This window comes from Electrona antarctica, assembly GCF_951216825.1.
Source record: "Electrona antarctica genome assembly, chromosome: 5".
Lineage (NCBI taxonomy): Eukaryota > Metazoa > Chordata > Actinopteri > Myctophiformes > Myctophidae > Electrona > Electrona antarctica.
Genome location: NC_136810.1, coordinates 21,210,236 through 21,223,590, shown reverse-complemented (window position 1 = coordinate 21,223,590; position 13,355 = coordinate 21,210,236). Strand labels below are relative to the sequence as shown.

At 47.8% G+C, this 13,355-nt stretch overlaps 1 protein-coding gene across 2 annotated transcripts in view; it reads right to left on the bottom strand.

The window, feature by feature from the left end:
- Positions 1-13,355, bottom strand: part of LOC306923716 (solute carrier family 45 member 3) — an 83,966-nt gene that overhangs the window by 25,395 nt on the left and 45,216 nt on the right. For both annotated transcript variants that reach the window (XM_079501983.1, XM_079501984.1), the window contains exon 3: positions 1,701-1,897. In XM_079501983.1, coding sequence (XP_079358109.1) covers positions 1,701-1,897 — 197 coding nt within the window. The remainder of the gene's footprint in view (positions 1-1,700; positions 1,898-13,355) is intronic.

Sequence of the window (13,355 nt, the reverse complement as noted above, 5' to 3'; positions counted from 1 at the left end):
TGCAGTGTGTTGCGGCCCCCCCTCCCCAGGTTACCTGCAGTGTGTTGCGGCCCCCCCTCCCCAGGTTACCTGCAGTGTGTTGCAGCCCCCCCTCCCCAGGTTACCTGCAGTGTGTTGCGGCCCCCCCTCCCCAGGTTACCTGCAGTGTGTTGCGGCCCCCCCTCCCCAGGTTACCTGCCCCCCCTCCCCAGGTTACCTGCAGTGTGTTGCGGCCCCCCCTCCCCTCATGGTTACCTGCAGTGTGTTGCGGCCCCCCCTCCCCTCATGGTTACCTGCAGTGTGTTGCGGCCCCCCCCTCCCCTCATGGTTACCTGCAGTGTGTTGCGGCCCCCCCCTCCCCTCATGGTTACCTGCAGTGTGTTGCGGCCCCCCCTCCCCTCATGGTTACCTGCAGTGTGTTGCGGCCCCCCCTCCCCTCATGGTTACCTGCAGTGTGTTGCGGCCCCCCTCCCCAGGTTACCTGCAGTGTGTTGCGGCCCCCCCTCCCCTCATGGTTACCTGCAGTGTGTTGCAGCCCCCCCTCCCCAGGTTACCTGCAGTGTGTTGCCCCCCCCCCCCTCCCCAGGTTACCTGCAGTGTGTTGCGGCCCCCCCTCCCCAGGTTACCTGCAGTGTGTTGCAGCCCCCCCTCCCCAGGTTACCTGCAGTGTGTTGCCCCCCCCCCCCTCCCCTGGTTACCTGCAGTGTGTTGCAGCCCCCCCTCCCCAGGTTACCTGCAGTGTGTTGCGGCCCCCCCTCCCCAGGTTACCTGCAGTGTGTTGCGGCCCCCCCTCCCCAGGTTACCTGCAGTGTGTTGCGGCCCCCCCTCCCCAGGTTACCTGCCCCCCCTCCCCAGGTTACCTGCAGTGTGTTGCGGCCCCCCCTCCCCTGGTTACCTGCAGTGTGTTGCAGCCCCCCCTCCCCAGGTTACCTGCAGTGTGTTGCGGCCCCCCCTCCCCTGGTTACCTGCAGTGTGTTGCGGCCCCCCCTCCCCTGGTTACCTGCAGTGTGTTGCCCCCCCCCCCCTCCCCAGGTTACCTGCAGTGTGTTGCGGCCCCCCCTCCCCAGGTTACCTGCAGTGTGTTGCGGCCCCCCCTCCCCAGGTTACCTGCAGTGTGTTGCGGCCCCCCCTCCCCAGGTTACCTGCCCCCCCTCCCCAGGTTACCTGCAGTGTGTTGCGGCCCCCCCTCCCCTCATGGTTACCTGCAGTGTGTTGCGGCCCCCCCCTCCCCTCATGGTTACCTGCAGTGTGTTGCGGCCCCCCCCTCCCCTCATGGTTACCTGCAGTGTGTTGCGGCCCCCCCCTCCCCTCATGGTTACCTGCAGTGTGTTGCGGCCCCCCTCCCCTCATGGTTACCTGCAGTGTGTTGCGGCCCCCCCCCTCCCCTCATGGTTACCTGCAGTGTGTTGCGGCCCCCCCTCCCCTCATGGTTACCTGCAGTGTGTTGCGGCCCCCCCTCCCCTCATGGTTACCTGCAGTGTGTTGCGGCCCCCCTCCCCAGGTTACCTGCCCCCTCCCCTCATGGTTACCTGCAGTGTGTTGCGGCCCCCCCCTCCCCTCATGGTTACCTGCAGTGTGTTGCGGCCCCCCTCCCCAGGTTACCTGCCCCCTCCCCTCATGGTTACCTGCAGTGTGTTGCGGCCCCCCCCTCCCCTCATGGTTACCTGCAGTGTGTTGCGGCCCCCCTCCCCAGGTTAACTGCCCCCTCCCCTCATGGTTACCTGCAGTGTGTTGCGGCCCCCTCCCCAGGCCAGGCGGGCGGCGAGGACGTGGGCGTGGGGGATGATGACGAGTGCCAGCAGGACCCCCAGGGACAGCAGCCAGATGAAGGGGCGTCGACGGCCGTAGCTGCTGTTGCAGTGGTCGCTGGCCGAGCCAATCAGAGGGATGAACAGGAGGCCCAGCACCGGACCGATGCCTGGGTCAGAGAGAGAGAGAGAGAGAGAGAGAGAGAGAGAGAGAGAGAGAGAGAGAGAGAGAGAGAGAGAGAGAGAGAGAGAGAGAGAGAGAGAGAGAGAGAGTGGGATGAACAGGAGGCCCAGAACAAGACCGATGCCTGGGTCAGAGAGAGCGAGACTCAATTGACAATTTAGGCATTTAGCAGACGCCCTTAATCCAGAGCGACTAACGGTAAGCAAGAAAAACACATGGTAATACCGGTCATCATCAAATACATGGAAAAATAAGTCATGTAGGATCATAAGCAAGCTGAGAGCCTAACATCTGTCTAAAATTAGAATATCTATATACACTATAGAAAGCTGTGTCTACATATTATGCATCGAAATTACATCATTCTAGCTTTTGCATAAGCCTGCAAGGTCATCGAGGCTAGTGCAGGTGCTACGGCAAGCGCTATGGGGTAAGATTAAGCATGAATAGCTGAGTTTTCAGACTATGGCGGACGATTGGGAGTGATTGGCAGTTCTAGTTTTGCAGCCAGAAGGGAGAAGAGTCTGGGACGTGTGGAGCGTTGTCCAGGGTGTTTTAGGGAAGGGAGAAGAGTCTGGGACGTATGGAGCGTTGTCCAGGGTGTTTTAGGGAAGGGAGAAGAGTCTAGGACGTGTGGAGCGTTGTCCAGGGTGTTTTAGGGAAGGGAGAAGAGTCTAGGACGTGTGGAGCGTTGTCCAGGGTGTTTTAGGGAAGGGAGAAGAGTCTGGGTCATGTGGAGCGTTGTCCAGGGTGTTTTAGGGAAGGGAGAAGAGTCTGGGACGTATGGAGCGTTGTCCAGGGTGTTTTAGGGAAGGGAGAAGAGTCTGGGACGTATGGAGCGTTGTCCAGGGTGTTTTAGGGAAGGGAGAAGAGTCTAGGACGTGTGGAGCGTTGTCCAGGGTGTTTTAGGGAAGGGAGAAGAGTCTGGGACGTATGGAGCGTTGTCCAGGGTGTTTTAGGGAAGGGAGAAGAGTCTAGGATGTGTGGAGCGTTGTCCAGGGTGTTTTAGGGAAGGGAGAAGAGTCTGGGACGTATGGAGCGTTGTCCAGGGTGTTTTAGGGAAGGGAGAAGAGTCTGGGACGTATGGAGCGTTGTCCAGGGTGTTTTTGTAAAGGTTCTGCCAGCCTCCCTGTGTTGGCTGATCTGAGCGAGCAGACGGGTGTTGTTGGGTTGGATCAGAGATTCATATTGATTAGGACACAAATATCCGATGTCCTTTGCACCATGCTGCAAGGGATATTCAGTCGCCAAAGGCAACACAGCAGCTAAAGATACAGATACAGTGCCAGAGAAGTAAAAGACATCGCAAAAGAACCACAGTCCAAACCTCTTGGGCTCCATTTTCGTCACCACTAAACCCCTTATCCCTAAACTTTTTTTTACTATTTTGCAAAACCATTTTTGAATAGTTAAAATGGCCAGTCTACAAGCTCACAGCGTGTCAATGTAGATTGGCTAGTTGAACAATTCAAAAATGTTTTTAAAAATAGTAAAAAAAAGGCAAAGAAGTTTAGGGATAAGGGGTTTAGCGGTGACGAAAATGGAGCCCCTCATGTCCAAAAATGTTACTTTTCAGGATTAAAATTCCAAAATAGCACAAAAAAGCAGATCTTCAAGCTCACGTTGTGTTGTGACACGTGAGCTTTGAGCTTGTAGATCTGCTAATTCTGCTGCGGGTTCAGTCAATGACCAAAGCCACATTTTCACGATTTTTCAAAAATAGCAAATCTACAAGCTCGCTGTGCGGCACTCGGTGCCACGCTACGAGCTTGTAGATCTGCTATTTTTCAATAGCTAAAGTATAGCATAATGCTTAAAACACCAAAAGGGGTTCCCGTCTAAAATGTGTTAAATTAAACAAAGGGAGGTTCTCAAAGTGGGGTCCAGTGAACCCCCAGGGGTCCTTGAGGGGGTTCTTTTATTTTCACTGTTATAATTCAATTTCTAAACAATCAGTTTCAATATATTGTTCATTAACTGCCCGACCCTATACTACCACAGATACAAACTAGAAGTCCACATCTGTAGGCTAGACACACGGACACGTGCGCACAGATACACACAGTAACAGAGGAATAACATCTGAGGCCGCAGGTCTGGAAAGTATCACTTGTACAGGAAGCACGCGCACACACACACGCACACACGCATACACAGCAGCTGTGCGCACCCATCAAAACAATCCACACATGCAGAGATGATGTTACGTCTCAGGAGTTCCTCAAGCTCACAATGCGGTGGGAGCTTGTAGATCTGCTATTTTGGGGGGCGATCAATTCAGACGCACAGTCGCACACACACACACACACAATCCACTATGTCCACATGCTACACACAAAGCAACGTATCACACACACACAGCAGATCTGCAAACACACAACGCATCACATGGCTTTCACCTTATATCTAATCATCACTACCCTGAGAGAGAGAGAGAGAGAGAGAGAGAGAGAGAGAGAGAGAGAGAGAGAGAAGGATGTCTAATGGAATACAACCACCTTCCGCATTACTAATCATTACAGAGTGATCTCAGTACGTAAAAACACAGAACATACAAACCCATCAACTATACCTTTGTTTAATTAAAACACGTTTAAAAAATGTGCTGCCATTTTGTCCCAAAGGTCTCCTTCCAAGTGGACACAAATCGTTGACATACTGCTGTGAAATTTTTCAATCAATGAAATATACTCAGCGTAGTCGTAACCATTTATGTGTGCGAGAACGCTATGCACGCCAAAGTCCTTGTAGTGGATGCTTCCAATTAGAGCAGGGATCTTCAACGATTTTAAATGGGTGCGTTTTTTTTATGGTTTGGGGTGAGGACAGCAATGTCTCATGTTGTGTCAGGCACTGCCTATATGAACAATGTGAAGTGTGTTTAACATTGGACATAAAGCCTCCATCCGTAATACTAACACCATGTGAAGTGTGTTTAGCATTGGACATAAAGCCTCCATCCGTAATACATACAACACCATGTGAAGTGTGTTTAACATTGGACATAAAGCCTCCATCCGTAATACATACAACACCATGTAAAGTGTGTTTAGCATTGGACATAAAGCCTCCATCCGTAATACATACAACACCATGTGAAGTGTGTTTAGCATTGGACATAAAGCCTCCATCCGTAATACTAACACCATGTGAAGTGTGTTTAGCATTGGACATAAAGCCTCCATCCGTAATACATACAACACCATGTGAAGTGTGTTTAGCATTGGACATAAAGCCTCCATCCGTAATACATACAACACCATGTGAAGTGTGTTTAGCATTGGACATAAAGCCTCCATCCGTAATACATACAACACCATGTGAAGTGTGTTTAACATTGGACATAAAGCCTCCATCCGTAATACATACAACACCATGTGAAGTGTGTTTAGCATTGGACATAAAGCCTCCATCCGTAATACATACAACACCATGTGAAGTGTGTTTAGCATTGGACATAAAGCCTCCATCCGTAATACATACACCACCATGTAAAGTGTGTTTAACATTGGACATAAAGCCTCCATCCGTAATACATACACCACCATGTAAAGTGTGTTTAACATTGGACATAAAGCCTCCATTCGTAAAACTAACACCATGTGAAGTGTGTTTAACATTGGACATAAAGCCTCCATCCGTAAAACTAACACCATGTGAAGTGTGTTTAGCATTGGACATAAAGGGCCCTATTATGCGTGTCTTAAGTACCAGGTCTTATTACTTAACTTAAGACCTGGAGGCGTGATCAATGCCATTTGGCTATTCTGAGTGGCCAAACAGCATTGACCACGCCTCCAGGTCTTAAGTTAAGTCATAAGACCTGGTACTTAAGACACGCAAAATAGGGCCCAAAGCCTCCATCCGTAATACATACACCATGTGAAGTGTGTTTAGCATTGGACATAAAGCCTCCATCCGTAATACATACACCATGTGAAGTGTGTTTAGCATTGGACATAAAGCCTCCATCCGTAATACATACAACACCATGTGAAGTGTGTTTAACATTGGACATAAAGCCTCCATCCGTAATACATACAACACCATGTGAAGTGTGTTTAACATTGGACATAAAGCCTCCATCCGTAATACATACAACACCATGTGAAGTGTGTTTAACATTGGACATAAAGCCTCCATCCGTAATACTAACACCATGTGAAGTGTGTTTAACATTGGACATAAAGCCTCCATCCGTAATACATACACCATGTGAAGTGTGTTTAACATTGGACATAAAGCCTCCATCCGTAATACATACACCATGTGAAGTGTGTTTAACATTGGACATAAAGCCTCCATCCGTAATACATACACCATGTGAAGTGTGTTTAACATTGGACATAAAGCCTCCATCCGTAATACTAACACCATGTGAAGTGTGTTTAACATTGGACATAAAGCCTCCATCCGTAATACTAACACCATGTGAAGTGTGTTTAACATTGGACATAAAGCCTCCATCCGTAATACATACACCATGTGAAGTGTGTTTAACATTGGACATAAAGCCTCCATCCATAATACTAACACCATGTGAAGTGTGTTTAACATTGGACATAAAGCCTCCATCCGTAATACTAACACCATGTGAAGTGTGTTTAGCATTGGACATAAAGCCTCCATCCGTAATACATACTAACACCATGTGAAGTGTGTTTAGCATTGGACATAAAGCCTCCATCCGTAATACATACAACACCATGTGAAGTGAGTTTAGCATTGGACATAAAGCCTCCATCCGTAATACATACAACACCATGTGAAGTGTGTTTAACATTGGACATAAAGCCTCCATCCGTAATACATACAACACCATGTAAAGTGTGTTTAACGCCACAAAAGTTGCACCCTATGGCCAGAAAACATAATGAAGTCTGTGTGTTTGACTATAGGGTTTGACTGGATTGCTGAATTCCTACAATGCCCATAATGCTTTGGGGCACTGTCCCTCCATTGGGGAGAGGGGGGGCGGCTGCGTGGGAAGTGTTGACTTGTAGTCCCGGGAAGGAAGTGTGACCACATTTTTTTCATGACAAATGTTGGTCATGAAGATATAGCGCCATGACTAAAATATCTAAACACACATACAACCCCCCAGGAATGTGTTTCTATATATCTAAACACACATACAACCCCCCAGGAATGTGTTTCTTAATATCTAAACACACATACAACCCCCCAGGAATGTGTTTCTTGTGTCCTATAAACATCATTCAAAAAATTGTTTGCAAAAAGGGGTGAAGTGGCCTTTTAACGCTGAACATAAAGCCTCCATTCACACAACCCGACTACTGCGGACCTTATGCAGGAGCACCATGTATGGGGCTAAATATAAAACACCTATGGCCTCCCCACTGCTGTGTGTGTGTGTGTGTGCGCCACTCGGTGGCGCGCTATGAGCTTGTAGATCTGCTATTTTTCAATAGCTAAATTACAACATAATGTTTAAAACACCAAAAGGGGTTCCCGCCCCAAAATGGGTTAATGGTTAATGTGGTTAACGCTAACGTGACATGGATGCGTTCCAGGTCTCAATGTGTTAACGCTGAACATAAAGCCTCCATTCACACAACCCGACTACTGCGGACCTTATGCAGGAGCACCATGTATGGGGCTAAATATAAAACACCTATGGCCTCCCCACTGCTGTGTGTGTGTGTGTGTGTGTGTGTGTGTGTGTGTGTGTGTGTGTGAGAAATGATTACTATATTTACACAGGGTATCTGGGCTAAGCTCAAGAACTTGTTTCCAGCCAGGCCCTGCTCATAGAACACATTTCATCGTAGTGGTTCAATGCCTTGTTCAAGGGCACTTCAGCGGAGGTAATTTTAACGTGTCGGACCGCTGATTCGAACTGGCGACCTTCCGGTATCAAGACCGCTCCGCTATCCGTTCGGCCACCGCTGCAACTAAAGTGTGTGTGTGTGTGTGCGCGCGTGCGTGCGTGTGTGCGTGCGTGTGTGCGCGCACTAAAGCCTGAGCGATATATCAGATTGGTCGCTATATCAGTCATTAGAGTTGAACAGCAATGTCCCTATGTCCACCTGTCTGTACCCATGTCTGTCCCTATGTTTACAGTACCAGTAGGGGCAAAAGTGGCGCTGTTGTGCTAGAAACAGAAAGAGAGAGAGAGATAGTGTTGCACCGTTGCCTGCTAATTACAGGGTCTTGTGGGTCTGGAAGTTCCGGGGACCCATCGGGGAACCCCTCACGGAGTTGCACCACTCAGTTCACACGGGTGTGATCTTATTTAAATAAGATAATAATAATAATATCTCAAACTTATATAGCGCTTTTCTAAGTACCCAAAGACGCTTTACATCTTTATTAGAAAATAAATAAACACTAAAAGCTAAAGGTATAAAAAACATTAAAACACAAGTATCAGCAATTATGCAGCTGATGCGTGTGGATTTCGAAACACCACCATTTAGTGATTAATAAGTGGAAGAATATGTTCCAAAAATCATTCAGAACGTTTTATTCAAAACTAACAACCAACCAACATACACAAGATCACAATGTGTCCCAACGTGATAAGGCTGTGAGCTTATAGATCAGTCTTCAGTTGTGTTTTTAAATGGAAAAAAAAGAGTGGCAGAGTTTCTCCCCCCCCCCCCCCCCCCCCCCCCCCCCCCCCCCCTAAATAAACCTAAATGCTGCTTCGAGTTTATTTTTAGTTTTAGGAAAGCAGAAAGCAGACCTTGTTATTTCCCCAGATGACCTAAACGTGTACGTACGTACGCACGCACGTGCACATGCACACACACGCACACACAGAGAGATGGATAGATGGATAGAATGTCCCTCCGTTTGTACTGGCGTCCTGAAACTGACATCATTACATGCATGGACAGGAATGCGTTTCATCCAGTCTGAGCCCTTCAGAAAAACACTGATGTCAGGTGGCCAGGTTTAGCAATACTGTATATAACCCATTTAGAACTAAGGTTCTACAAAATGTCTTCTAAATCCTGACAGTTTTCAGAAAAAACCTCATGTTTCTATGCCAGTGGTTCTTAAACTATTTCATGCCAAGAACCCATAGAATTCTATGTATTTGGCTGCTGACCCCCTATCTGAAAATATGTTGTTCCAGGGACCTCCACCCCAGAAGCAAAGATTTGAGTTAAAAACGTTCGCTCCGAAAGAATAGATATTAAAATATTTACGCGACATTTTCACGATTTTTCAAAAATAGCAGAACTACAAGCTCGTAGCACAGCACTCGGTGCTGCGCTATGAGCTTGTAGATCTGCTATTTTTCAATAGCTAAAGTATAACATAATGCTTTAACACACCAAAATGGGTTCCCGTTCAGAATGGGATAACTGACATTATCATGCATGGAATGGAATGGATTGGAATGGAATGGGAATGGAATGCATTTCATTTAGATGGTGGAACATCACAAAACAACAGGGGCGGCTGTGGCTCAGGAGGTAGAGCAGGTCGTCCAATGATCCCTGGGTCGGCGGTTCAAATCCCGGCTCCTCCTCCTCCTGTCCACATGTCGAAGTGTCCTTGGGCAAGACACTGAACCCTATACATTGCCTCCAATGAGTTGGTCGGTGTGAGTGGGATAGTGAGGACGCTGGCGTCGACTGTTTCGACCGATTCACCTCCCAATGTATGAATGAATGGACCATTGTAAAGCGCTTTACTTTGAGCACTTGGAAAAGCGCTATACAAATGCAATTCATTATTACAACAGCAGTGTTGATTTCGTCGACAAACTATGGTGAAAAAAAATGTTTGTCGACCTTATACCTTTTTAAATTGGCAAAAACGAAATAAAGAATCAACTGCAGAATGCAGATTTAGTTGACTAAAATAATTTTATATTTAGTCGACTAAAACTAGACTAAAATTAAAACATTTCGGATGACTAAAATACGACAAAAAAAACAAACTGAAATGTTATTCAAAAGACTACGACATCAAAGCGGTAGTTTTAGTGAAATAACTATTGGTCAAGTTGTGCGTGTATATGGCTTACAGACGACACGTTACAGTAGGTGATCATGTGCACGGCCCAGAGACTGTAACGCACTGCTTCCCAAACGTTTTCATGTCAAGGACCCCCAAATTGAAATGTATTAGCCCGCGGACCCCCATTTGAAAAATATATGCCAGGGACCCCCATAAGAGAAGATGTTTACGGCTCTAGCAGTGATTCATTTCAAGGAACCCCCAGTTTGACCTGCATTAGTCTACGGACACCCATTTTTTTATGATTTGTACTTTATTAATTTTCTTTTGTATATGAAACATTGACATACACAACCAAAGAAATGCATAACAAAACAAACGCATAACAAAACAAAACAAAACAACAGAGATGCACAGAAATATCCTGCAGTCCACCCCAGCCCCAATTCCAGACATATTCCTTCAGTGTATTTTTCTAAAGTTGCAGCCCGTTCAGAGCTCACTCAGAGCCAGAAACTAATCAGAGTCCTGATACGTGCATATGGTAAAAGCCCCATTTTAAGTCATAGTCGTCCATCCTATTGAGCAGCCTGTATGACAGTCGCTCGAAACGGCCAATAATCCCATCGAGGCATCCCAGAGGGATGGAGCAGGTGCAGATGGATACGGACACCCATTTAATGGCATTTCTATCTCTGGGACCTCCAATTTATAATTGTAAAATCAATGTTAATTAAACTCTGAGTGTACAAAATGGAACCAAATGGACCTGTTAGGGTCCATGCACTCTCTGAGTTACAGACCCATAAGGGTCCATTTGGTTCTAAACTATCATTTAGCTGGGGACCCCCTGGAACTCCCTCAAGGACCCCTGGGACATAGGGAAGGGTGAGGTTACCCACTTTAACCTTTTTTACAGACCCGTTTCGGTGGATTTAAATGTGTCACATATCGCTATTTTCAAATGGCCAAAATGTACACACACACACACACACACACACACACACACACACTTTTCTATCCCCACAAATAACCAATTTTGAACAATCAGACTTTCATATCATATAAGTGCTTTAATGGAAATTGCTCTCAGGAACAGCTCAACTGATTTTGTCCTCATCGTGATGTCATCAAGGTCACCCTACTTTGTATAATTCCTCCTCTTCTTCAGTTCCATATTAGCATTTCCACTTTGTAAACAAAGTGGAATGTCCACCATTGTTGATTTTCCAAGCTGGCATGGAATGTTAACAAGCCTGGTTTTATCTAGCATCAGTATTATAATGACTCAAATATTAAATATTCTGCATATTAGCACCCCCACCACCACCCCAGGACATTGTGGTAATGCAGCTAAAACTGCTTTCAAAGTCCAGAAAGAAATGACAAGGACTGGTTATATCAGAGTGGTGATTGAGGCTCAAACCATTAGAAATACGTTTGAGGGACATAGACAATATGATATTAAATATTAAAAACAGTTTTAAAATGCATGTGATTTCTGCTTTAAGTAAATGTAGTTACTTTCCAGCACTGTAACTAAAGCTATTGTTAGAGGCAGAGCCCTGGAGCCGTCCAAAGCCACACTGTTTATATATGTGCCTTGGTTAACCCCGCGCTGCCCAACAGGAAGCGCCCACAGAAACGCCGTTCCTCATTAAAGACACATTCACTCTCTCTGCTCTCTAGACTTGTGAGCATTTGTTTTGTTTTTTTTACCCATTTTACTGACGTCGAAATAAAAAAAAAAGTCTTCCAAATCCTGACAGTTTTCTGAATGTTTCTATATCAGTGGTGCTCAATATTTCATGTCAAGGACCCCAGAAATGATATGTAATTGACCGCCGACCCCCATTACATCTTAAAATATGTTGTTCCAGTGACCCCCCCCCCCCCCCCAGAAGCAAAGATTTGAGCTAAAAACGTTTGCTCGGAAAGAATATATATTCAAAGATTTGCGACACATTTTCACGATTTTTCAAAAATAGCAGACCTACAAGCTCGTAGCGCGGCACTCGGTGCCCGGGGGGGTCCCTGGAACAACATATTTTCAGATGGGGGTCCGTGGCCAAATATAGATAGTTCTGGGGGTCCTTGACTTGAAAAAGGTTGAGCACCACTAACATAGGTTTTTCAGAAAGAAATGAGGATTTAGAAGACATTTTTTAGAATCGTCCTCAGGTCTAAATGGGAGACCAAATACAACCATGCTCTACCAAACAGATTGGGCAAAATATGTCGCTTTAAGTTCTTGCTTCAAACGGTTCAGGTTCGGACCGAGTTGTTGCGGGTCCGCTCGGGGCTCTGTGCCGTGCCGTTGTTGCGGGTCCGCTCGGGGCTCTGTGCCTATAGACCGAGTTGTTGCGGGTCCGCTCGGGGCTCTGTGCCTATAGACCGAGTTGTTGCGGGTCCGCTCGGGGCTCTGTGCCGTGCCGTTGTTGCGGGTCCGCTCGGGGCTCTGTGCCTATAGACCGAGTTGTTGCGGGTCCGCTCGGGGCTCTGTGCCGTGCCGTTGTTGCGGGTCCGCTCGGGGCTCTGTGCCTATAGACCGAGTTGTTGCGGGTCCGCTCGGGGCTCTGTGCCGTGCCGTTGTTGCGGGTCCGCTCGGGGCTCTGTGCCTATAGACCGAGTTGTTGCGGGTCCGCTCGGGGCTCTGTGCCTATAGACGAGTTGTTGCGGGTCCGCTCGGGGCTCTGTGCCGTGCCGTTGTTGCGGGTCCGCTCGGGGCTCTGTGCCGTGGCGGGTCCGCTCGGGGCTCTGTGCCGTGCCGTCATTTGAAAGAAATCTCGGAACAGGTCGGAATTGGAATCAAATTCCACAGGTCCATTTCGGGTGCGGGTTTGGGTAAAAAAATAAATTCGGACCCCTGAAGAGCTCTATAGGTTGGACCAGGTGTGTGACATATTCCAGACATGGAGAAAAACCATTTATGCACGATCACTAAGGCAGCGCAAAGCTAAAGGTCTGAGTGTATAATCAGTTGTAACGCGTGCATGTGTGTGCGCGTGAGGCTGTGTGTGTGCGTGTGCGTGCATGTGCGTGCATGTGTGCGCGTGTGAGAAACTGTGTTTGTGCCTCCAGCGGTTTCCCATCCGGGCAGTGCCTTTCAATTAGCGTGTGAATGATTACCTCCTCAACACAAGCAGCAGGTGACCATGTGACCCAAGCAGCAGGTGACCATGTGACCCAAGCAGCAGGTGACCATGTGACCCAAGCAGCAGGTGACCATGTGACCCAAGCAGCAGGTGACCATGTGACCCAAGCAGCAGGTGACCATGTGACCCAAGCAGCAGGTGACCATGTGACCCAAGCAGCAGGTGACCATGTGACCCAAGCAGCAGGTGACCATGTGACCCAAGCAGCAGGTGACCATGTGACCCAAGCAGCAGGTGACCATGTGACCCAAGCAGCAGGTGACCATGTGACCCAAGCAGCAGGTGACCATGTGACCCAAGCAGCAGGTGACCATGTGACCCAAGCAGCAGGTGACCATGTGACCCAAGCAG